Raw genomic sequence first — 26,561 nt, forward strand, 5'->3', positions numbered from 1 at the left:
TTCCTATCTGAGATCTGAACAACGGGTCAGTTGATGTTTGAAATATGAGACACTGGACACACTCAGGAAGTCTCGGGACAGAAAGAAAGAGAACAAGTGGAGACAGAATAATAAAGAGGCTCGACGTTGTGAGACCTTTGTGCTCACTTCCTCTTTGTGCTCCCTCTCCAGTGTCGTTTCGGGCAGTAGGACAGGCTGATGACCTTGTGCGTCTAATCCAAATCTCCTGTAGGTACCAGCTGGCCGTGACCCGGCGGAAGGAAGAGGAGCCCAGCAGCACCAGCATCTACAATCTGAATGACCCTTGGACTCCCACTGTGGACTTCACTGACTTCATCAACAACGAGACCATTGCAGGGCAGGTCGGCTGAGAGGATGGAGGGGGAGGCTCGATGGGGAGGTGAGGGAAGCAGGGATGAGCTACTTCATCCTCTCCCAAGCCAGATTCCTTGGGGGTCTTTAGAACCCACTAAAGAAAACAGCTTTGTGATTTCACGTTTTTCCTGGGCTAGTGAGCTGAATCCGTACACACAGGGCTACTGGAGGAGGCAGGCATGTCCTTCGCAAAGCCAGGCCTCAGGATCATCTTTCTTCTCCCCTGCCAGGACTTGGTGGCCTGGGTGACAGCGGGCTTCCTGCACATCCCACATGCAGAAGACATTCCCAACACGGTGACTGTGGGGAACGGTGTGGGCTTCTTCCTCCGACCCTACAACTTCTTTGACCAGGACCCTTCCTTCGATTCTCCTGATTCCGTCTATTTCCGGGAGGACCAGGATGCTGGGGCCTGCGAGGTCAATCCCATGGCCTGCCTCCCCCAGGCTGCTGCCTGTGCCCCAGACCTCCCTGCTTTCTCCCACGGGGGCTTCTCTCACAGCTAGGGGGGTCCCTGGGATGGGGAATGTGGCCAGGGGCTCCAGGGCCAGGGTGTGTGGGGAGGGGAACAGTGGGCACTGGGCCAGGCAGCCTGGTACCCTCTTTTCTCCCAAGGCCCCTCTGTATGGCCCTCCCTGACACCCCCTCCCTGCTGGGAGCATCCTGAGCCTGTGATGCCTGACCCTGGGGGAGGGGCAGACACACAACTCAGTTTTGTTGGCCCCAGACCTGCTGGGTTCCTGTCCCAGAGAGAGTGGCCAGCCGAAGCCTGGACTGATGGCCAAGCTTTTCCCAGAAGATTTGTGTTTCTTCTAACAATTTTTTAATCTTTGTTTTGTTTTGTTTTTTAAGTAGGCTCCACGCCCAATGTGGGGCTCGAACTCACAACCCTAAGATCAAGTCGCATGCTCTACCAACTGAGCCAGCCAGGTGCCCTTCATCTTATTTTTTGTAACAAGATTTTTTTTAAACGATTCACATGTCATTAAATCCACCCTGTCAATATGTAAGATTGAGTGGGTTTTGGTATATTTACAAAGTGTGCAACCGTCACCCCTATCCAATTCCAGAGCATTTTCATCATCTGAAAAAGAAACCTCAGGCCCGTTAGCAGTCGCTGCCTGTTTCCCTCCAACCCCTTCCTGGCTCTAGGCAACCACTAGTGTTTCTGTCACTATAGATTTGTTTATAACCTGGACATTTCATATACAAACAGGTTCACACCGCATGTGGTCTTTTGTGCTTCTTTCGGGCGGCATCTTGCTTCTGAGTTACGTCCATTTTGTAGCTTGTGTCATGGCTGAATGAGATCCCACTACATGGACAGACCACATTTTGTTTATCCACTCTTCCACTGATGGACATTTGGGTTGTTTCCACTTTATGGGTAAAGCTGCAGTGGGGGCTCCTGGGTGGCTCAGTCGGTTAAGCGTCCGACTTCGGCTCAGGTCATGATCTCGCGGTTCGTGAGTTCGAGCCCCGCGTCGGGCTCTGTGCGCACAGCTCAGAGCCTGGAGCCTGCTTCGGATTCTGTGTCTCCCTCTCTCTCTCTATCCCTCTCCTGTTCGCGTTCTGTCTCTCTCTCTCTCTCTCAAAAATAAACATTAAAATAAACAAACAAGTAAATAAAAGTTTATTTTAAAAAGCTTCTGTGAACATTCACGTACAAGCTCTTGTGAGGACATGTGTTTTCATTTCTCTTCAGTACATACATACCTGGGCGTGGAATTGCTGGGTCGTATAGAAACCCTGTCCCTAACCTTTTGAGGAACCGCAGGCTGGTTTCCAAAGTGGCTGTATCATTACTTTTCCTTTCCTTTTCTTCTTCTTCTTTTTTTCTATTGTGCTAAAACATACATTACCTAAAATTTACAAATTGCCCAAATTTAAACATACAGTTCGGGGGGCGCCTGGGTGGCTCAGTCGGCTAAGCGTCCGACTTCAACTCAGGTCATGATCTCGCGGTCTATGAGTTCGAGCCCCGCGTCAAGCTCTGTGCTGGCAGCTCAGCGCCTAGAGCCTGTTTCAGATTCTGTGTCTCCCTCTGTCTCTGCCCCTCCCCCGTTCATGCTCTGTCTCTCTCTGTCTCAAAAATAAGTAAACGTTAAAAAAATTTAAAAAAAAATAAACATACAGTTCGGTGTCACTAAGTACATTCAGAAGCTTCCTGGGGCCTCCCCAGCTCCTCCTCTGCCCTTGGGCCTTGAATTTGAAGATGAGGCCTCTATGGACCACCTGTTCTTTCAAGTACCAGGGCAGGGTCCCCACTAGGCCTGTGTCCCAGAAGCCAAGAAGGCGCTTTTCCGTCGTCATGTTCCCTTGTTCTTGCACATTCCTTCTCCCCCCTTTGTTCCCCCTCTTCCTCCTTCCCCTCCTCTTGCTACTTCAGCTTCTACTCCCTGCTATTTCCCTCTTCTCACTATCAGAACAAAAACGCTCCTCCTGTCATCTGTCTACACTGCCAAATGTTCTTCTGAGTTCTTGCCATGTACGTAACCGTGTGGAGTGTGCTTTTGAGAGGGGGCAGGATGGTCAGGTGACAGCAGCAGTTCAGGAGGTTTTGTGGGTGGAATGGTGAAAGGCCATCTGTTCCCAGGGCCTATGAGTGACAGTGGCCTCTATTACTGTGCAGCAGCCAACATGAATGACCAAAATGTCACCAAAGGTAGGAACCAAAAAGCATCAGGAGCTTGGCCCCCAGGCCAGGAGCTGTCTGGTCAGGGGAGGGCATGCCAATGAGCCAGGGGTGTCCCAGTGAGGACTGGCCCGGCCTGGTCTGGCAGTAGCCTCCAGAACCTCCCATCCCCACTGGCCTTCCTGACGTGTGGACTATGGATGGGCATAAATAAGAACTGGAACATTTTCCAGAAAAGAGTATGGGGGCAGGAGTAAGGTGGGGAAGAGGTAGGGCTCAAAGACCAAGCTTTCTCAGGTGCTTCCAGACCAGAGAAACCATGTGTTATGTGGTGTCTACACCTCTGCTTCTACAGCATGCCTACTTCTCTCAGTCTCTTTTCTAGAAAAGGGGGTTGTCGAGTCAGGAGGAGAGGTGGTTCCTTCCGCAGGAGGAAGCCCAAACCACTGACCCAGCCCTCAGGGAGGGCAGGCTGGGGCAAGAGGGCAACTGAGGGCACAGAAATTTGGGTCCAGCTCAGCTTGTGACCAGAGAGAAATGGCAAACCCAGAGCTCAGACACCATGGAAATCTTGTGGTTCCCTCAACAGCTGCCTACACTCTCAGGCTCAACCAGGTGAGCTGGAAAGGAACTAAGTTCTGGAAAAGGGGCCTCCATACAAAGACTAAAAGCCATGGGAGCCAATGAGGGGAACAACAGCAAGAGAAATGTAACATGAATTAAATCTGTCTCTCAGCCCACTGGTAGACACCTGAAACACGCAGAGCGTGACCTTGCTCAGGGAACTCATGGCTGCCTTACTGCCTTAATGTTTTGGTTTATTAAAGACTAAAAGTAACCTTATCTTAGCAGTAGCTAGCCCCTCAAGGTCCTGAAAGCCTTACTTTCAAATTCTTTAGAGACTTACGCTACCCCTAACCCCCACTAACTTAAAAGTATATAATCAGTCACTCCTCACAACCCCCACGCAGCTTTTTCTGCCCAAAGGTCCTGTCTCCATGCTTCAATAAAATCCCCTTTTTGCACCAAAGATGTCTCCAGAATTTTCTTAGCCTCTTGCTCAAGAACCCCATTAAGAGCCACACTCTCAGTTCGAGAACAGCAACAGGGTATCGTGAAAAGTGCTCAGATGGGGAAGGGGTTAAGGCAGAGCTGGTTAAGGTGAAAAGTGCTCAGATGGGGAAGGGGTTAAGGCAGAGCTGGTTAAGGTAGTTGCCGATGCTTCTTTCCATTTGTTTCTAGGCTCAGTGATTTAGTGTCTCTTTATTCTTTCAGCCCAGATGATATCCTGTTTCGACTTTCTTGTGTTTTCTTATGTGAAGAAATTTGGACCAAGATGGGTATAGATGCTCTCATCTTCCCTTCCCTCATGGCCAAGCAAATGTGGTGGAGGGAGCCAGGGATGCTTCTCTTGGCTGTTCCACCTCCGCTTCTTCACATGCAGGGATGGGGGAGGGGACATGTGTCCCCCAGGCTGAAGTCTGTGTGAGGGGCCCTGCTACTGTGGCTCACCTGCTAACCGGTGAGTGTGTGATGGGGCTCCCCACTGGGGTCAGGGGGGGACAATTGGAGCCCCTACAAAAGAGTGTGTGCACAGGGAACTCTCAGGAAAAGCCTCGAGGCAGCCCCGTTGCATAGCCCTACTGGGAACACACCCTTCCAGCCACAAGAAAATAAAACAACCAGACACTGAGGAATGTAGCCCAGAGAGATCGAAAGGGTGAGAGTAGCAAAGTTATAGGAGGAACCCAAGTGAGGGGGAGAGAACTTTGGGAATGTGGGCCCTCTGGTGACCCTCGGGCCTACAGACCCCACTAAAAGGACCTCGACCACTGTCACACACACAAATACACATTATCCATGTGAGCTGACCTCTTAGTGGCACCTGCTTCATGTCCCCACTCCAACACTTGGCCTGTGGCCAATGGCTGGCCATGTGTGCTCCACTCAGGCTCTGCGGGTGGGTATCTGCAGGTTCAGTAGAATTCTTCCTCCCCACATCTAAATCGATTATGAGGCTTATATTCTAGACACCTGTCCTTGGCATGTTTCTCATACTCTGCAACCTTATGTCTGCGGGCCAGCATATGATGGGGAAACTCCCCCTTTCTTAAAGACCCTCAAGGAAAGTGATATCTCAGTCTTTCCTGCTTCTCCCATTGAAATGAAGCCAGTATGGTGGAGACTACCACAGGTGAGCTTATTTCCATCCGTTGCCTCATAACAACCTTGAGAAGCAGATATTATTATTCCCATTTTACAGATGAGAAAACTAATATTCAAAGAGATTAGGTAACTTGCCCCCAAGTCATCTGGCTAGTAAGCTGTGGGGCTGGGATTGAACCCAGGTCATCATGGAGTTATATCTGGCTGTTTGCTCCTGTATCGCTGCTCTTCACTGGCAGGCAGGTGATGCTTGAGAATCATTGTTGAATTTGGCACCTGATGCATGGTAAATGACCCTTTAAGAGCAAAATCAACACTCAATGGACCAGAGCAGAAATATGCACAGTTGCCTTAAAAAGCAAAGTTTCTCGACCTTAACTGTGTATTAAATCATTGGCGGAACTTGTAAAACTCCACATACCCAGGCTGTACCTCAAACCAATAAAATCAGAATTTCTGAGAATGAGGCTCAGCTATTAGCAGCTTTTAAATCCCCCCTGGTGATTCTAACATATATCCAAAGTTGAGAAAACCCTGACACAGTAGTTCAGTTCCAAGTCTGCCAGAGGAGCCTTGATATATAAAAATATAGAAAGAATGTATCTAAGATATATAAATAACGTGTTCATTGGAAGGCACAGAAGGCACAGAGTCTGTCCTGGCAGGACAATCCGACCATGTCTAGAACAGAGGACCCAGCCCAAGGCCAGTCCAACCCTGGAGGCACAGTAGCCACTTGGATGGAGGCACAAGTCCCTGCAAACCCATCTCATGACCAACTGCTGATTCTGATTCACAGCTCCTCGGGCTAGCTTCCCACCACACCTTGGTCATGGGAAGAAAACAGGCAAGTCAATTATACCTCTTGTGTAAATGAACTAGTTGGTATTCTGATAAGAATTGCTTTTGCCTTGACAGTTACTATAAAGGAAGATTAGCCTGTAGGCGTTACTTTGGTAAAGTTAGATCTTCCCGGAAAGATGAACCGCACCCCTCTTGCTGATCTGGTGAATCCGGTTTCTGATTTAGTTTCCTCCCTTGAATTGTGGTGAATTCACCCAAGAACCAGGGTGTCCTGGAGACATCAGCCAGACTCTCTCAATACAACCCACCCAGCCTTGCCTGGACTTCACTTCTAACTTCCAGAGCAGAAATCCACTGTAAGCAAATCCCCACCTTCCTTCCCTTCTCCTCCTATAGTTTTCCTTCAGCCAACTGATGCTTATAAATCTTTGGAGCTCCTCACTCTCTGCCAGGTATATCAGTTTCAGCACCTCTTGCCATCATGGTGTCCTGCACTCCAGATGGCCCAACCGTGTGTGCTTCCCCAGTCCATTCCCATCCATTCACACCTCTGCCCATGCACTCCCTCCTGCCTTCCTCTGGTTCCTCCCTCTTCTGCCTTCCTCCCTTCTTCCTCTGGTGATGCTTATTCATCCTCTAAAACCCAACTCAAATACCACCCCCTGAGCAAACCTAGTTGGTTTGTTGTCCCTGGTGTCTCAGTACTTTGGACAGAACCCTGTAGAAGAGGTTCATGCACTGGATTCTAGTTCATTATCTACACATATCTTCCCTTCACTCCCCATCCAAGAGACTGAGCTCTCTGGGGCAAGAACCATGTCTTGTTGGCCTCGTTGGCCTGGTGCTTAGCATGGTGTCATGCCCGTTATGGGTGCTTAAATACATCTTTGTTGCAATCTGAGCAAACAATAACTGTTGGTATATTCAAGTAATTCTTGGTCTTATAAAAAGCCATTTCGTATCCAATTTTTCCTTTGACTAACTCAGAAAGAAAGGTCTAAAGAAGCCCAAAGATTCTGAGTCTTTGGAGAAAATCACCCTGGCTGTACAGGTTAAGCCAGGACATGGGGCCAAAGGGCGCTACTGACACGCTGAGCCTGAGCATTCCCTCTCCAGATGAGACCTTCACCACAGGAATCAACAACCCAACAAAGGTCGCAGGAACAGAGGAGATGGGACAGAAGGGTTTCTGCGTAGGTGTACATTGGCAGGTCTGGAAATCAATTCCCCATCCTGGGATTTCCCTGAAACAGACAGGAGAGGCTCAGAGCCTGGAATAGACCCAAAGGAGCATGGGGTGAGAGGGTTAGAGGCAGACACTGAGCATTGGACCCCAAAATGCCATAGAATTTGGCATGCATGTGGGGAAGGGTGTTTCTGAGGCAGCAACTCCATGAGTTCATGTTTTCCTCATTCTGCAACACAGTATAATGGTTTTATAGTGTGGCTTCTGGCGCCAGATTGCTGGGGTTTAGATCTGGTAATTTTGACACCTTGGGCAACTTATTTGACATCTCTGTACCTCACTTTCCTCACCTGTAAGATGGGGACAGTAATAAAATCTACCTCAGAATTTTTATGAGGAGTAAATGAATTAATCCATGTAATTTTCCAAAACTAGTTCTTGACGTATAGTAAATGCTCAATGAATACTAGCTAGTATTTAATAGTTTATTAACGAGCACCTGCTGGGTGTTTCTGTTACTGCATAACAAACCACCCTGAAACTTAATGGCTTAAAACAACAAACCATTTTATTTGCTCAGTTTTCCATAGGTCAGCCATCAAGGCTGGGCTCATTTGGGAAGTTCTTTTGCTGGAGTCACCTGGGATCACTCACAGGGCTGCAGATATCCAGCAGATGGACTGGTGCTGGATGGTCTAAGACGGCCTCACTCACATGTCTGATGGCTGGGGCTGGCTTTCAGGTCACTCACAGCAATGAGTCTCCACAGACCAGCCTTGACTTCTCCCCTCTGTGGTCCAGGGTTCCAACTGCAACCCAAAAAGGACAAATCCTGGTGAACGAATACTTTTCAAGCCTCTGCTTGCATTACATTTGCTAAGGTCCCATTGGCCAAGGCACAAGATCAAGCTCAGATTCAAAGGTTGGAGATAAAAAGTTCACATCTTGATAGGAAGACAGGCAAAGTCACAACACAAAAAGGCATATGTCAATGATGGGAAAAACCATCACAGCCACCTACACAGGCTACCACACTGATATCAGATCTACAAGTAGAGCTCAGTTCTGAAGGCTGGAAGAGATGTTTTCTTGGTCCTCAGGGCTCAAGATAGCAGGAAAAATGTTGAGACATATGCGAAACAACTGTCATGCAAGGTTTGAACAAGATTAGTGCCCCAAGATAGAACAGTAAAGTGCTAAGGGAGTTCAGTCAGTGTGATCCTTTATATCTGAGGAAGGGTGCACATCAGTGGGTTGAGAAGACTTTATTAGCTTGGCCTTGAACATGGTTAGAATCTGGACACCTGGAGATGGGGAAAATTGTACTCCAGGTAGAGGGAAGTGCAAGTTTAGGAAACCCAAGGTTCCTCTGGGGAATCCAAACCATTTGATATATAACTGGAACAAGGGATCCATGAAGGAGAGATTGGAGACATAAGGCTAGAAAGATAACCTGGGTCTGATTGTGAGTCAGCTTGAATTTGAACTTCACTCTGGAGGCAATGTGGAGCCACTGGAGATTTTTCAGGTGACAGGTGAGAAGAATTGTGTTGTAAGAAAGCTCTTTTACCAGTAGTGTATCAGATGGCTTGGGCTGGGAGTGGGAAAGGGAGTAGGAGATCATTAGGTAAGGGAGGGGCTAACAGGTCTAGGCAGGGAGATTGACAAGGAGCAGCAAGAGTGGAAAATATATGGTCAGAACCCGATGAGGCAGCGTCAAGGATGACCCACAGGTCGCCAGGCTCAGTGCCTGGAGGATGGCAGGAGAAGAGGAGGTACACAAGCAAAGCAAGAAAGTCTGGAGGAGGAACAGGTCTGGAAGGAACCCGTGGATTTGGGGAATGTATGGGACATCCAGGTGGTGTCCAAGAGGGGCCCAACATCATGCTATGGCAGGAGGAAGAGGAGAAAGGAAAGAAGAGCTTGCTGGAGTCGCACTGAACACAGAGCGGGTGAATGTTTCAAGGTGGCCGTCAGAGGTGTCAGTGAGACGGTCATGGTGACTTCCCAGCAGAGCAGAGGAGACTGACATTGCACGGGGTGGAGGAGTGAGCAACAGGCTTCCTGCTCTCCGGAATTCAAGGTTGGAGAGATCCCCTGGACTTACATGACCCCAGTGCCACCCTCCTTCAAACCTTCTAAAGTGAAGGAAATCTTTAAAATCCTAAAAATAAAACAGTGTCTTTCCCTTTCATCCTAGAGGAGGGAGGCACGCAAGAGTCTCCCTGCCTTTCTCCCTGTCTCCTGCCTGCTGGCCAGAGATCGGGTGCTGTCAGGACTCGTGTCCAGGGAGACAGGCGTTGGCGGGACAGACGGCTGTTTATTTCCTAGCAGAGCCCTGCTGTGTTTTCATAGCTCAGAATAGTTCCTTGGCCCTCTCCAGGCCTGGGGGGCGGGGAAACCTCACTGTTTATTTTCAGGACAATTCTGGGCCTCACCTCTTCCTCTTTCTTTGCACTGTGGTCCTCATTTGGGAATTCTCAGAGGGGGGTAAGGTGTGGGTTAAGAAGGTCCAAGACTACTGATTTCCTAATTATCTCCCCCCGGCTAGGCTCCGGAAGAGGGAAGGCCTAATAACTGACTTACAACATGGTGTTTTTGTTGGGATAAAAATTCTGCAGCCATTAAGAAAGAGTTGATTAGAGGACTACCGGGTGGAGCTGGGGGAGAAAAAGAAGGGGGGGAGGGAACAGGAGGAGGGGATGGCTCCCTCCTCCAACCTACATCTGGGCTGGATGCCAGCATCCGTGCAGGGAGCTCGCTGCCACTGGAGATCCCCTGGGGTTTCTCAGTGTTCATCAGGTCTCGGCTGGGCTCCGGCAGCCCTGGTGTCTGGAAGGTGCCCAGAGGTGGGTGTAAGAACTGCCTTCACTGAATACTCCTTCAAACTCTGAAATTCTAAAAACTATGTGACTACATTACTTTTTTTTTTTTTAAGTCATCTCTACACCCAGTGTGGGACTTGAACTCACTACCCTGAGATCAAGAGTCACACACTCCACCGACCAAGCGTGCCAGGCGCCCCGTGACTACATTACTTTTGAAAATATTTTAATTAAAAAGATATGAATACATTTATCTTTTCCTTCTGGCACTAATGAATCATTTACTTCTGTTAGATTATTAAAAGTCAGGCACCGCCTCACTGGAGTCCCTTTCGAAGGAGCACCTAAGACTCAGAATGCTAACGCTGAGTGTTATTACTTAATTGTTGACAAAAGTAAAACCCAGACAACTCTAGTGACTCAGTCAAGGTCACACAGCCCTTTAATCTTCCTTTGTAATCTTTTCTTTTCCTTTTAAATCTTAGTGGTAGCGGTGGGGGGTGGGGGGGGGAGGAGCAGTCTCCTGGGCTGCCTGCTGGAGGCCTGAGGGTGTTTCTGAAAATCTTCTAAGGAAAACCAAGACCCTCCTTCTGCTCTGCACCCCCTCACCTCACTCCACTTCCCACCAGGCTGAGCCCTGGCTGTGACCTGACTTGGTTTCCCTCCCCTCCTTCTTTCCTTGGTCCCCTGGATTCTTTGAAAGAATCCAGTGAGTGGAAGCAAGGAGGGACAGCTGTTTGAGGCTGGATTCTCAGCTTGAGTCACATTTCCCGTCTCTCCTCAGACAGCCCCTCTTTGCTTCTGAGCTACGGACCAGAACAAAGGGGAAGATGAGCTTTTTGCAAAAAGTTCTGACCAGTGTTTTGGAGGCTTACTTCCCTTGCCTCTGGTGTGCACCATCAACAAAGTTTAACCCCTGGTGGGGGAGGGTTGCATTTGACAGCAGGAACTGTCCTGAACGTTCACGTGATCTGGCAGGGCCAAAGGGTTGAAGAAGAGTGGGAGAAATGTCTACCACCCGGCGGTGAGGGGGCTGGTTGACCATTTGTGGAAACAGGATATTCTCTGGAAGAAGCAACAGCTCCTTTGGGGAGGACGGTTAAGCAAGATGGGGGCAGGCAAAAGATAGGAATCTGTGATTCCTGCAAAAGTTCTGATGATTCATCATATGTTAGTAGAAGACAGACCTTAGGGTGGCAGGAGAAAGGTAGTGAGAGGGGAGTTCTTAACTGTTTACAAAGAAGCAAATGCCCTCCAGTGTTTTTCTGTGGACAAAATGTCCAGCCCATCCTGAGACATGAACCATGCTCCCCCAGCCTGGTCAATCGATGCACAGTTCAAGGTCCTGAAGCTGAACTTTCTCACCAAGCCAGAGATAAGTCAGCCATTTTCACTGGTTGACAATGATTAATCCATATCTCCCTTTACCTGTTTTTCCCAACATGTTTTTGTAAAAAATGAACTGGGTCACTCGCTTAAAAGGTGACAGCAGTCAATCCAGCCAGTGTCTACTGTCTACCCATAAACACCTACCCCCAGTGATCACTTGGTGGGGGGGGGGGGAACCCACCCAAAAAACAAATAAAGAAATTAGAAAAAAATAATAAAGCTATATCTTGTACAGTTTGGGCCATTACCCTTCAGAGAAGTCTACCCCGCTCAAAGCTCCAGATCAAAGCTGGGTTTCGCATCCCTGCTACAGTGTGTAGACAAGACCCTCGCTAGTGATACGAGGTAAAGGCATCTCCTTCCTCAACAGAGCCCGGAGCCCCGACCAGAATACAGGACTTGGCTGGAAGTGAAGTCAGAATTTCTTCTTGGTAAGAAATGCAGTTTTTGAATGAGGTGTGTGGTGAATTCTGGCTCCTTTTCCTCTTTACTTTCCTGTCGGCTAATAAACTTGTTTGAGTGAATGAGTCAACCTTGTTCTTGGAGAAGAAGGTGCCAGGACACTGGAAGCAGCTGTGCTTTTTTAGTAGCAGACCAGACTGTACTTTCTGGCCCCTTTCCTTCATGTTCTTCCCAAACCAAGATCTCCAAGCCTCTGAGTTTCTGTTTGTGGAGAAAGTGCCTGAGGAGTGCCCGGCTAGTATACCTGTCAAAAAAGGGCCTCTATAATTTTCCATTTTCATTGCTTCCCAGACTCAGCTGGTCATTTCCCCAGAAGGCTTAGTAAGTCTTGAGTCATCTCCACTGAGGACAAAATAATAAGGACTCTGAATCCACTGAGGACTCAGCTTTGGTTTAAGGATCCCCCAACTGACATAGCTGTTGAATACCTGACCTCTCTGCCCCACTACATTGTCAAGGTCCCCCGAGAACACAGGGGATTTGACTCTGGATCCTCAGAGATCCAGGCAAGGTGCTTTACTCAGGAAACGTTTGTTTAGTTAAACTGGGAAGCTTCTTGAAGAAGCTGACAGGAGGTAGGGGAAATGATGGAACCCTGCCTCTGGGAGACAGGTCTTCAAATGAGTGGATCCTCACCCAAACCTCTAGCAACTCACATGCTGTCTCCACAATATTCACCTCAAATATCCACAAGTCCTTTGAGGATCTGAGAACTCTACAATGTCTCTCTTCAGTCAGCTTTCTAGCTGACAGATTTCTAGCTCAGGTCTTTGGGGGCCTCATTTTTTCCTGCACATGATACAAATTTGCCAGAGGCAGCAGGAAGGAGCTGGAGGGTGGAAAGATAAACACTAGCAAATGGTCTTATGATGTACACAATTGCTCTGACCAAGAGGGTCCCCCTCCCTGGCAGGCAGCCTGCCAGAAGGCTGCCCCGTGTGCCCAGAAGGGGGTATCAGCTCCATCTTGACTCTTTATCAGCACGAACATTCTCTCTGTGGTTCCTCCAGAAGGTAAGGCTGTCCACTGGCTCCCCATCTGCTGAACACATGATGGAACTCCACTCGACTCAGAGTCTCTGGCTCCTAGCAACCCTGTGTAGACCCAGACAGTGGCCTTTGAGTGTTTGGTCAGAGGAGCTGCCCTATTCACCCTCGAATCACCTCAGATCATAAAAACTCCAGGGATCACCACAATAGTTACTCAATACTTTTGAGGAAGGCTTATCTGAGTAGAAGGAAGGGGCCATCTCTGCTGATGGGGCCTACTGTCTGTGGCCTCACAGTCCTGACAATGCAGAATGCTCTCCTCCACAATACTTCCAAGTACATGCCCAACTGCATTGCCCCCACAGTCACCACGACCACCATTACCAGCTCTCTAGGCTGGAGGTGGCAGGGTAGGGTTGCTTGGACCAGCAAAGACAATGTGGTCAAGGGCAGTTGGAGTTGGCTTGAGCTGGGTGGGAGACCAGGGGAGGTGGGGATGAAACTCCAGATCATACCTCCTGGATGATGTTTTAATCATTTCCAGCATGGAATGTTGTCAACCTTTGCTACAGACTCATTGGCTCTGAGTTTCTTTTCCTTGTCCCCGACCTACCCCTTACAAGGCAATATGTACTTGCTGAAGGGAAATCCAAGCAAGTTTCGAAAAGCTTTATTCCCAGTAGCTCTAATCCTTGAAAATGTCAGTCCGTCACCTGATTCAGCCCCTGCTCCATTCAGAGTTTTAGGTGACCCAAGTGTGTGAGGTTTGGATCTGTGCATTGCTACACAATGATTTCTGCTCGTGCAGGTGAGCAGGTAGCATTGTTTCTCTTAACTTGGTACTTGTTACTTTTATTTATTCTTTGTCTATATCCAGGACTATAACAAAATTTTATTGACTTCCTGGTGACTATTTTATACATATATAATATAAATAAAATAAATATATAATATTTATAATATATAGATATTTATAATCTCCAACTACAAATGAAAGAAAGATCAAAATACAGAATCCCCTTAGGAAGATGCAGATTAAAACCATAAAAAAATATCACTTTACAGGGGGGCCTGGCTGGCTCAGTCAGAGGAGCATCTGACTCTTGATATTGGGGTTGTGAGTTCAAGCCCCACACTCGGTGTAGAGATGACTTAATAAGTAAATACTTTAAAAAAGATATCAGTGTGGCCAACTAATCTTTGACAAAACAGGAAAGAATATCCAATGGATTAAAGACAGTCTCTTCAGCAAATGCCGTTGGGAAAACTGGACAGCAACAGGCAGAAGAATGAACCTGGACCACTTTCTTACAGATACATAAAAATAAACTCAAAATGGATGAAAGATCTAAATGTAAGCCATCAAAATCCTAGAGGGGAAAGCAGACAAAAACCTCTTTGACCCGCAGCAACTTATTACTAAACTCGTCTCCAGAGGCAAGGGAAACAAAAGCAAAAATGAACTCGTCAAGATAAAAACTTCTGCACAGCGAAGGAAACAATCAGCAAAACTAAAAGGCAACCGACAGGATGGGAGAAGATATTTGCAAACGACGTATCAGATAAAGGGCTAGTATCCAAAATCTATAAAGAACTTATCAAACTCAACACCCAAAAAACAAATAATCCGGTGAAGAAATGGGCAAAAGACATGAATAGACACTTCTCCAAAGACGACATCCAGATGGCCAACTGACACATGAGAAAATGCTCAACATCACTCATCATCAGAGAAATACAAATCAAAACCACAATGAGATCCCACTTCACATCAGTCAGAATGGCTGAAATTTACAATTCAGGCAATGACAGATGCTGGTGAAGATGTGGAAGAAGAAGAACCCTTTTGCACTGCTGATGGGAATGCAAGCTGGTGCAGCCACTCTGAAAAACAGTATGGAGGTCCCTCAAAAAAATTAAAAGTAGAACTACCCTACGATCCAGCAATTGCACTACTAGATATTTATCCAAAGGATACACATGTGCTGTTTCAAAGGGACAAATATCATATGACTTCACTCATATGTGGAATTTAAGATACAAAACAAATGAACAGAAGGGAAAAGAAGCAAAAATAATATAAAAACAGGGAGGGGTACAAAACGTAAGAGACTCTTAAATATAGAGAAAAAACTGAGGGTTGCTGGAGGGGTTGTGGCTGGGGGATGGACTAAATGGGCAAGGGGTATTAAGGAGGATACTTGTTGGGATGAGCACTGGGTGTTATATGTAGGGGATGAATCACTGGATTCTACTCCTGAAATCATTATTGCACTATATGCTAATCTGGGCGTAAATTTAAAAATATAATAATTAATTAATTAAAAAATCACCTTGCACCTGTCAGAATGGCTAAAACAACAACAACAACAACAACAACAATAAGAAATAACAAGTTTTGGCAAGGATGTGATGAAGAAGGAATTCTCATGCACTGTCGATGAGAATAAATGCAGCCACTGTGGAAAACAGTATGGAGGTTCCTCAAAAAATTAAAAATTTAAAAATTTAAAAATTTTTAATTTTAATTTTAATTTTAATTTTAATTTTAATTTAAAAATTAAAAATTAAAAAATTAAAAATTAAAAATTAAAAATAGAAATACCATATGACCCAATAATTCCACTACTTTACCCAAAGAAAGCAAAAACACTAGTTCAAAAAAGACATACACATCCCTACGCTTATTGCAACATTATTTACAATAGCCAAGATATGGAAGCAAACCAACTATCTATCAATAGATAAATGGATAAAGAAGACACACATGCACACACACACATACACACACACACACAGAAATATTACTCAGCCATAAAAAAGGATGAGATCTTGTCATTGATGACAATGCAGATGGACCTAGAGGGTGTTAGGCTAAGTGAAATAAGTCAGACTGTGAAAGACAAATCTCATATGATGTCACTCATACATGGTGGAATCTAAAAGACAAAACAAATGAATAAACGGACACAAAAAGCAGAATCAGGCAGAAAAATACAGACAACAAATTGATGGTTGCCAGAGGGGACGGTAGGGAGGGACATGGGTAAACTGATTGAAGAGGAATAGGAGATACAGACTTCCAGTTATGGAATGAATAAGTTACAGGGATGAAAGGTACAACATAAGGAATATAGTCATTGACATTGTAATAGCATTGCGTGGAAACAGATAACAGCCACACTTGTGAGCACAGTGTAACGTCTAGAGATGTTGAATCACCACATCGTACACCTGAAACTAATGTAACATTGCATGTCAACTATATCCAAATACATTTTTTCAAAAAATAAGCCCTTTCCCTAGTCCCCATTGACCAATTTGCTGATGGTTTTATTGAGAACCTATATTCATCACATTGCTTTTGCAGGAGCACACATTCATTCTACTGTTTAAATTTATGTGTTAAAACCCCAAAGGTCCTAACTTGAAGGACATTAAATGAATTAATCAGTGCATTCGAAGATGATTCTTTTCCTGCCCTAAGAGATACAGAGCCAATACTGGGAAGAGGGTTTGATCTCCCAAATCAGAGGCACTTCATAGACTCTATGCCGTTAAGAAAGGCCCAGCAAGGTGAGGGCTCCCAGTACAATAGAATTTACTGTATTTTAAAAGTGATACTCTTAGAACATGATAGCTAGAGTACCAAGACTTTTCTTTGTCCTCAGATAAGTGCACTTGCAGACAGGGAATCAGGATCTTTGCAAGAACCATGGCAGATTTAGACTCTGTCCTGTGTCTCTGGCTGGGTTTCGGAGCCAGGAAGGCAGTCCCTGAACTATCAAGCAGCATGCCAAAGTTAATCATTGGCCCTGCCGAGTACATGGCAGATCAGGCTGTTTTTGTGTGCCCGTTTTTCTATTTTACGTAAATCACCCCGAACATGTTTGCATCAACCTACTGGTGATGCACCTTTGATCAATAGATTTTAGACAAAAGTGGTTTTTGAGTCCAAAGAGCAGGGCTGGGTTGACCTGCAGACTGGATACAGGGTATATAAAAACAAGGGCAAGGCACAGGCTGATAGCAGAGCAATCACCACCAAGACTGTAATAACTGCAAGGGCTCAGCTGAAGGGTGCCCGAGGGGCCACGGAGTAAGGATGGAGAAAGGAATGAATGTTCTTCATGACTTTGGGATCCAGTCAACGCACTACCTCCAGGTGAATTACCAGGACTCCCAGGATTGGTTCATCTTGGTGTCCGTGATTGCGGACCTCAGGAATGCCTTCTATGTCCTCTTCCCCATCTGGTTCCATCTTCGCGAAGCTGTGGGCATTAAACTCCTCTGGGTAGCTGTGATTGGAGACTGGCTCAACCTCGTCTTTAAGTGGTGAGTAAGAGCCAGACAGAGAGGAGATTGGCAAGGGAAGAGGCTGGCATTCTCTCTGGAAATGTCTGTCCATCGGAAGTTGCCTTCTCCATGCTATTCGGGGAGCTACAGGTTACTCCCCTCCTGACTTTGGATCACCTACATAAAGAGGGAAGACAGATAAAACCCTGTCAATGAGTTGAAGATACAGGCAAGGCTATTTCATATGGATGGAAGGCCAGCTGGACTTAGTGAAAAGTCTGAAATTCTAGCTTATAAGCAAAGAAGTACAGTTTTATTACTTTGAAGCAGAATAGGTAATGTAAAGATAGATGCAGGAAAGAAGAAAGATGATGTATGAAATCAGGAAGCATGTAGATAATTTAAAAACCTACTGCATGGACAAATGAGAAGTAACCCAGAGAACTGGGCTCCAACCCTTGTTCAGCCACCTACGAACTCTATGTCCTGGGCAAGTCAAAGCAACTCTCTGAGTTTCTGTTTTATAATCTGTAAACTTAGGTTATCTCTGGAACCTTAATAATAATTCTAGTTAACATTTATTGAACATTTAGTAGGTACTAGGTCATGTGCCAAGTGCTTTTCTATGGGATGGTTACTACTATATTACAGATGAAGAGACAGAGGCACTGAGTTAAGTGACCACAACTAGATCAACATAGACAGTCAATGTCAGAGGCAGCATTTAAGCCCAGACAAGCTGGTTTCAGAGGACAGGCTCTTAAGAACTACGTTATGTTCAGTGCTGATGAATTGACTCTCTAGGGGAGCAGGAGGAAGCCCTAATTTTAGTGTTTGTCAATTTCTGCTGTATATATATATTGCCATTGGGGCCACTTTCAACCTACTCATCAGTCAAGCTTGCAAAAATCCTAAATATTTCTCAATTGTTAGCCAGTACCATCGGACTCTAGAACATCACTGGTTTGGCTTCTATTTCCTCATCTAGACAATAAAGAGATTGGGCCATCTAAGACCTTTAACATCCTTAAAACTGTCTATGTCTACTGTCAGGTAATTCTGAGACCTTTTTAGCTCTAATATTCTTTAGTCATAAACAATAAAAGCCCTTTAAAAGTAGGGTAAAAAGTTGTCATGGGGCTCAGAGGCCCAAGGCATATTGATGTGGTTCTGAAACTTCTGTTGAAAAATCGACTAAGTTTTGTCTGTAATGTCCCCTTATTCAATAGCATGATCCTAAAAAGTAAACAGCTAAAGAGTTACTTCAAATATCTGATCTCGGTTGAAGAACCATAGATTTTCTTTGAGGTCAGAGTTAGTGACTGTCTTTGATTTCGGTGAAAAATCACTATTCCACCTCTGGAGTGGCTGACCTTTGACACCTGTTTCCACAAAGAAAACCGTGTCTAGTACTTTTAAAGGCAAAGTGGTTTGTGTGAGATGCCCTGTTCCAAAGCAGAGAGGATACAAAGCAAGCACTTGAAGCTATATATGTCTTTACAGACAGTAATTCTTATAACAAGGAGGCCAAGTCTCCTGAGGGTGCTTCTCCCTAGAATGCTAGGGCACATTCTCTGATGTCAGAGGAAACCCAAGACTCCTGGAGGCCTGACGAAAGAGAATAGGGACCTAGAAAGATATGCAAATCCAAGCTGCAAACTGTAATGTATGCATCCTTCCAGAAAGATTCTTACTGGGGTTTTTAAAAAGTCACATAGCTGAGGCACCTGGGTGGCTCAGTCGGTTGGGCGTCTGACTTCGGCTCAGGTCATGATCTCACAGTCTGTGAGCTCGAGCCCTGCGTCGGGCTCTGTGCTGACAGCTCAGAGCCTGGAGCCTGCTTCGGATTCTGTGTCTCCCTCTCTCTCTGCTCCTCCCCTGCTCAGGCTCTGTCTCTCTGTCTCAAAAATAAATAAAAACATTAAAAAAAATTTTTTTTAAGTCACATAGCTTCCATTACTATGGGCTTTTCGGATCTTGGGTTTATTTATTTCTGTTTGAATAAATAATACATTGAAATATTCAAAATTCAAAAGTTATATAAAGAATGTAGCAGAAAAAGTCTCCCTCCACTACCGCTCTCCAGCCACTCGGTTCTCCTTCGTGGAGGCAACCAAAGCTAACAGGGTTTTGTTTAGGATTGCATGAATCTTCTCCCCAAGCTACTCTCTCTTCTCAAAGGTGTGGGCTTTGAGTAAAAAAAAAGGGTTCTTTCAGTCACTCCAGACGCCGGGTCTGCTTTTTTACAGGATTCTCTTTGGACAGCGTCCATACTGGTGGGTCATGGACACCGACTACTACAGCAACGCCTCCGTGCCACTGATAAAGCAGTTCCCAGTCACCTGCGAGACTGGACCAGGTGAGAGTCCCAGCCCCTGTAGAGACAGAAGATGGGTGCATCTTGCTCACTGTGGACACCTATCAGTATTCATTGTAGATGAAGCTGTCTTTGAGGGGACACGAGGAGAGCCACTCCTTCAAGCTTTTGTCATGGTCTTCAATTGGGTACAACTCCATTCTAATTCAATTCAAGAAGGCCTTCTGAATAACATATTGCTGCTACATTAGAAAACGCCTAAGAGGGGCGCCTGGGTGGCTCAGTGAGTTAAGTGGCTGACTTTGGCTCCGGTCATGATCTCATGGTTCATGGGTTCAAGCCCTGTGTCGGGCTCCGTGCTGACAGCTCAGAGCCTGGAGCCTGCTTCAGATTCTCTGTCTTTCTCTCTCTGCCCCACCCCGCTTGTGCTCTATCTCTGTCTCCCAAAAATAAATAAACATTAAAAAATTAAAAAAAAAAGAAACCACCTAGTATTTCCAGAACATAAATTGTTAGTCCGGAGAGGCAAAGACACTCTCCAAGCACTCTCATGAGAGTAACTGCATTATGGTCCTTGGTCCAGGGAAGGGAAAGCAGTAGAAGCCTGTGCCCCTGGCTATCCTTCCCCAAGGCCTGGTCAAGTAGATCTATCTTCCTGAGCTGACTGTACAACCCCCTACTGTGCTTGTACTTTACTAGTGACAACCAGACAGTTATTGTAAAATCGAATGATAGACTTCCTTTTTCAGTAGGTGGTGGAATATCCCACCCCTTTGCTCACCCTTAAGTCTTGGCTCTAGCCTCCCTTCCTCAGGGACCCTATCCCTGACTCCCAAACTAGGGCAGGGACCTTAGTTATTTGTTCTCATAAGCCCTTTGTTCACTTCAGAGCATATTCATTCATTCAGATGTTATTCATTGAGCACCTCCTCTGTGGCAGACACTGTTCCAGAAAGTTGGAGTACCTCAGTGAATACAGCAGACAAAGATTCCTGCCCTGGTGTAACTAAAATTCGAGTGGTGTGCCATGGCTGTAGGCATGCAAGTACAACATACAAAATCATAATACATAAGTAAAATATATAGGATGTTAGAAGATGATAATGAAGAAGAAGGAGGAGAAGGAGAAGGGTGGGTGGATGGATAGACGACATCCCCTAGCAGTCTCCCAGATGGAGACTTTTCACCTTTAGTTCATCCATTCATCTCTTCCCTATCCTTTAGGAAGTCCCTCTGGTCATGCCATGGGTACAGCAGGTGTGTACTATGTGATGGTCACATCCACCCTCTCTATGTTTCGGGGAAAGAAAAAGCCAACCTACAGATTTCGGTAAGAACCCCCAGCACTGGGGTGTGGGTGGTGGAGGGCAGGAGGTGACTCCGTAACTGACACACCCCTTGCTCTTCCTCACATTCCCCACCCCTAGCCCACCCTGTCTTGGGTTGGTCCTGAGCAGAGTTGTGGTATTTCTGCGGAGAGCAAACATTAGAGTCACAGAATGTCAGGGTTGGAAGGGACCGATGAGAGCAACCCTGAATTTTACAGATAAGGAAACAAAGCCTAATATGGTAAAGGAGCTTCTCAGGGTCAGGTAGTGCAGTAGTGGCAGGTTTAAAACAAAAAAACAAAAACAAAAACAAACAAACAAACAAAACCATTTCTGTACCAACCAAAGAGTCACCTTGTTCAGGTTAAAATAGAAAGAGAAACATAAGACATTCCTGTTACAGGGAAGTCCGAGAATACAGCCACTGTGCAAACGCTTAATTATCAAACATAAAATATTTAACATTCACACATGTAAGGGTTCACCACGTGACACCAGTATCTCTGAGCTTTTGAGTACGGGCTTCAACTTACAAAAATTCCACTGACTGTACCTAAGTCTGCCAAGCGTCAGCATTCCTGCCAGAGCTGTTCTTTTTGCTGAAGGATCTGTATCTGGGCTCTGTTATGACGCCTTTTCCGTTGCAGGTGCTTGAACGTCATTTTGTGGTTGGGATTCTGGGCAGTGCAGCTGAACGTCTGTTTGTCCCGAATCTACCTTGCTGCTCATTTTCCCCATCAGGTTGTCGCTGGAGTTCTATCAGGTATCGGCTGCTCTGGCTGTCTCCCTTCCTCCCCTCCTGTACCATGTCTCCCAAACCAGGACAAAATCCCAGCATTCCAGCCATGTTCTGGGCATAACCAATGCTGTTAGCATTTCAGTGGGTTGAAAGTCAAGGGTGGGCAACTTGAAACTGTTCATTTCTATAGGAGTGCCCAGATCTACATAATTAAATATGCTTCAGAAACGTTGCAATACATCAAGTTAACTTACCCACTTGAATTAACATGAAATTTTCTTACTTTAAAAAAGAAAAGGTTTTCATGTGTATTTATTCCTGAGAGAGAGAGGAACAGGGAGGGGCAGAGAGAGGGGGAGACACATAATCCGAAGCAGGCTCCAGGCTCTGAGCTGTCAGCACAGAGCCCCACATGGGGCTCGAACACACAAACCATGAGATCATGACTCGAGCTGAAGTCCGACGCTTAACCTACTGAGCCACCCAGGTGCCCCTAAATTTCCTTACTTTGTATATTCTTTATTTCTTACTGGTCTTTGAATGGAAATGGCCCCTAGTTTAGTTTTAAGGGAGTCTACCAAATTAGCAGTGTCCTAGAAAAGCTCTTTATTTGGGTAAATTAATTTGCAAACCCACTGTTGGGTTTTCTTATAAGGTCAGAGTTCTTAATACAGTTGATACTTGAATGATGCAGGCATTAGGGGCATTCACACACACACACACACACACACGCACGCACGCACACACACCGAAAATCCACATATAACTTGGACTCCCCCAAATTTAACTACTAATAGCCTATTGTTGACTGAAAGCCCTACCAATAACATAAATGGTCGACTAACACATATTCTGTATGTTATATGTTGTATGTATTGTATCCACATTCTTACAATAAAGTAAGCTAGAGAAAAGAAAATGTTACTAAGAAAATCAGCAGGAAAAGAAAATACATTTATATTACTATACTGTATTTATTTTTAAAAATCTGCATATGGGGGTGCCTGGGTGGCTCAGTCGGTTAAGCATCCGACTTAGCTCAAGTCATGATCTCATGGTTTGTGGGTTCGAGCCCTGTGTCAGGCTCTGTGCTGACAGCTCAGAGCCTGCTTCAGATTCTGTGTCTCCCTCTCTCTCTCTCCTCCTCTGCTCACGCTCTGTCTCTCTCTCTCTCAAAAATAAATAAACATTTTTTTGAATCTGCATATAAGTGGACCCACCTAGATCAAACCCAAGGTCAACTATACTTCTGTTTTCTTAGATCCCATTAATAAGGGGCAGAAAAGACTTCGGTTAAGTGTAAGAAAGAATTTCTTTACTTTGTGGGAGGTACTGGAATATAAGACCTTAGGGAAATTGTAGAATGTCCCCCCTGGAGATGGGTAAGAGCAGAATACAGTAACATTACAAGAAGAGTGTTGAGTACAAGGGAGATAACAATTTCATGACAGCCATAATTGTAATGTAGCATTGAGTACTGAGTGCCATATTTGAGGAAGAGCCCAGATGCCATGTTATATGAAAGACCTGAGAATGTTTAGGTTAGAGAGGAGAAGAACTGTCTTCACATGTGTTAACAAGGCTCTAGATTTACTTAACTCCTATGGAAAGAACTGAGATCAACAGATGGCATTAGAGGGGGCCACATTTCAGTTTAGCACAAGGAAGAACTTTTAAAATAATCAAATCCATTCAGGGTTACCTGGGTGGCTCAGTTGGTTGAGCTCTGGCTTTTGACTTCAGCTCAGGTCATGATCTCATGGTTCCTGGGATCGAGCCCCAAGTCAGGCTCTGCGTTGTTAGTGCAGAACCTGCTTTGGATTCTCTCCCTCCTCTCTCTCTGCTCCTCCTCCACTCATGCTCTCTCTCTCTCTCTCTCTCTCTCTCTCTCTGTCTCAAGATAAACATTTTTTAAAAATTGAATCCATTCAAAGATGAAATGGGCTGCCCAAATGGGAGTGAGCTCTCCATACCTGTGGACATTCAAGTAGAAATATGAGAACTCCCAACAGGAAATATGCATGAAGTAGGAGAATGTATGTGACATGACTCTTCCATTTGAAAGAGTCTATGGCTGAGGACAGACTGGAGTTACATACGGGAATAAACCAGGTGACCCTCTGTTCTAGCGTCTGTGATTTAATGCCACAATGGCAGGATGGATGATATGTCACCCATTGCTCCAAACCCACCCATAGCTGAAGGTTCAGAGTCTTCCCCAATTTTTCACTGTCTTTCTTTCTTCCACTCAGGCATTGCTGTTGCTGAAACTTTCCGCCACATCCAGAGCATCTACAATGCCAGCCTCAAGAAATATTTTTTCATTACCTTCTTCCTGCTCAGCTTTGCCATTGGATTTTACCTGCTGCTAAAGGGGTTGGGTGTAGACCTCCTGTGGACACTAGAAAAAGCCAGAAGATGGTGTGAGCGGCCAGAATGGGTCCACATTGACACCACACCCTTTGCCAGCCTCCTCAAGAATGTGGGCACCCTCTTCGGCTTGGGGCTGGCTCTCAACTCCAGCATGTATCGGGAGAGCTGCAAGGGCACACTTAGCAAGTGGTTCCCATTCCGCCTCAGCTGTATTGTGGTCTCTCTCATCCTCCTGCACCTCTTTGACTCTTTGAAACCCCCATCCCAAATTGAGCTGATCTTCTACGTCCTGTCCTTCTGCAAGAGTGCAGCGGTGCCCCTGGCATCTGTCAGCCTCATACCCTACTGCCTTGCCCGGGTCCTGGGCCAGCCAGACAAGAAGTCTTTGTAAAGGATGTGGAGACTTCAGTATTCAAAGTCAATGACTGTGCCAACGATTGAGGATGGCTAGGATCTTCTGCCAGCCTGTTTTGTGGCCAGAGGTGCTAGAGTCAGCTGAGAAAGCCTTGTCTGTTAAAAGTTCAGTCATTCTGGATTTTTCCCTGAAGACTTGCTTGTTCTTTTAGACATACAAAAGCAAGACTTCCAGGAAGGGTCAGCTCATCATCCCAGGTGGGAGATCCCCACCGAAAATTTTCTACCTGTCCCCATCCTTACCCAGACAAGGGAAAGGAGCAGTGAATTTGATAGGGAAAGCAGGACCATTAAGGAAGACTTTTTAGGATCTTGCGTATCATGCAATTTATGTTAAACAATACCTAAATGGCTTTGTTCATATTTGAATCTTTAGGTAAGGGACTCTCAATAGTGGGGGACCAACTTAAAGTCTAATTATAGGTAGTTAGTGGGGTAATTCTGCTTCTTGTATTTTTCTATTATATATCTATGGTCATTGTATTTACGAGGCTTTCTGAATGGCCACAGAGACCTAGATTTGTACTAGGTCGGAGCATTCAGGTACAGTCAGTTTCTCTTCTATCACACTAGATCTTCCTCCTTGTTAGCTCAGCTCTGCTTTCCCTAGAATTTTCCACTAGCCCCACATCCTGTCGGATGCTCAGATGCCTAAAGGCAACTCTGGGTAGTGCTTTGTATGGTTTAGTTAAGTTCTGAAATCTTGGGCAAAAAGGCGAGGAGAGGGCAGGGAGAGACAAGGATTCCTCTCTCCAAAAGGTCACTCCAATATTACTTTTGATTCCTAGAGGGTAAATATGACTCCTTTCTCTATCCCAAGCCAACCAAGAGCACATTCTTGGAGGAAAAGTCAGCTCTTCCTTGTCTGTTCTTCAGTCTCAGTTGATTTGTAGAATATGCCTTAAAAAAATGTTAAAGTCTATTTATTTGAGAGTCCTTGTTTTTGCTACTAATTATACAGTTCGCCATATATTACCATTCACACCAATCATCCTGGTCATAACATCTTTGAAAAGAAAAATATATATGTGCAGTATTTTATTAAAACAACATTTTATTTAAGAATGAAGTCTTACTGATTACTATATTTTAGATGCCATGTGATCTGAAGGTTCTAATTCTGGCTCAGCTAAATTTCTAGCTCTTTCTCTATTTCCCTAAACAAATAATTTAGCTTCTGTGTACCTATGTTTTCCCTTTGGAGAAAGAAAATCTTGGGCTGGCCCAGGAGTCCCAGTAGAGCTGGGGGACATACAAGGTGTCCACGGGGGCACAGATAGGGTTGAGTATATCAACATAAGCACAATATCATTGGCCAAGATTGAGCATTAGTTGCCAGACCACAGGTCAGCATGAGCTGTTCTAAGGGATCAAATTGCAACTTAAAGGCAAACAGACAGAATCATTACCAAGCGAAGCAATCAGGGAATGTAAGTCATAGCAACAGAAAAAGACTGGGTAGACTCTGGAATCCAGTAACCCAGCATCAGCAAGCAGCAAGGTTGGGGGTTATAGTTAAAGAAAGTCTAAACAGAGCAAGTCAAAGCAGCAGAGAATGCTCACGGGAGCTACTTCAGTTTCCCCTCCTATTCCCTACGATCCCCTATGATCAATTTCATCCTAGGTCCAGGGTGCCTCTTCCAAAGGCCTGGACTCACCAGCATAACCCTGGATCTACTGGGGATGAAATGTTCACTCACTTTGGAACTTTGCAATGTGTATGTTTAGGAAAGTTTAGTCTTCCTACTGGATTTGGTTTCTTCAAGGGCACGAGGCCCCTCAGAGACTCTGTCTTACGAAGGGAGACTCTGTCTTACCAAATGGTCTCATTCTCTCTAAATTGAACCCCAGTGCTCAGGCATGACCCCGATCCTTGATGATTTATTCATTCCCAGGGACCAAGTCCAGATCCCTTGCAATAGGATTCTGGCAGAGAGTAAATAATGTCCCTGCCCCTGGCGGTTGGTGAGGTTGATAAGGACACATAACCGATAAAATTTATTTTATCTATTTACTTACTATTTGCCAGGCTCTGTTCTATGCATTTTATTTATTTCAACAATTAATTCACTTAATTCTCCCAACATCTCTGTGAGGTGGGTGCTATAATTTACCCCCACATTAGGTGTGAATAGCGCAGAGATGGTAGGTATCTTGCCCAGAATAATGAAGCAAACCAAGTCGTCTCAGGACACCTGGGTGGTTCAGTTGGTTAAGCATCTGACTTCGGCTCAGGTCATGATCTTGTGGTTCACAAGTTGGA

General features: G+C 45.5%; 1 protein-coding gene and 1 long non-coding RNA gene across 3 annotated transcripts in view; one reads left to right on the forward strand and one right to left on the reverse strand.

The window, feature by feature from the left end:
• Nucleotides 1-16,855: 16,855 nt before the first annotated feature.
• Nucleotides 16,856-26,561, reverse strand: part of LOC123382035 — a 33,477-nt gene continuing 23,771 nt past the window's right edge. Inside the window, exon 3 of the long non-coding RNA XR_006589804.1 lies at nucleotides 16,856-17,304. This is a non-coding gene — a long non-coding RNA (uncharacterized LOC123382035). The remainder of the gene's footprint in view (nucleotides 17,305-26,561) is intronic.
• On the forward strand, nucleotides 16,860-25,363 carry G6PC1 (glucose-6-phosphatase catalytic subunit 1). Of its 2 annotated transcripts, none has more exon segments than NM_001042378.1 (5): nucleotides 16,860-17,166; nucleotides 19,377-19,486; nucleotides 20,669-20,774; nucleotides 21,420-21,535; nucleotides 23,764-25,363. In NM_001042378.1, coding segments are annotated over 5 exon segments (1,074 nt in total). In that variant the 5' UTR covers nucleotides 16,860-16,936; the 3' UTR covers nucleotides 24,276-25,363.

Source organism: Felis catus, chromosome E1, assembly GCF_018350175.1.
Source record: "Felis catus isolate Fca126 chromosome E1, F.catus_Fca126_mat1.0, whole genome shotgun sequence".
NCBI lineage: Eukaryota > Metazoa > Chordata > Mammalia > Carnivora > Felidae > Felis > Felis catus.

Excerpts from the sequence above, each read along its gene's own strand:
- G6PC1 (XM_019816888.2), top strand. The coding sequence starts at position 16,953 with ATGTTCTTCATGACTTTGGGATCCAGTCAACGCACTACCTCCAG. Across the intron at positions 19,487-20,668 it reads CACCTGCGAGACTGGACCAG|GAAGTCCCTCTGGTCATGCC; the intron begins GTGAGAGTCCCA and ends CCTATCCTTTAG. Across the intron at positions 20,775-21,419 it reads AAGCCAACCTACAGATTTCG|GTGCTTGAACGTCATTTTGT; the intron begins GTAAGAACCCCC and ends TTTCCGTTGCAG.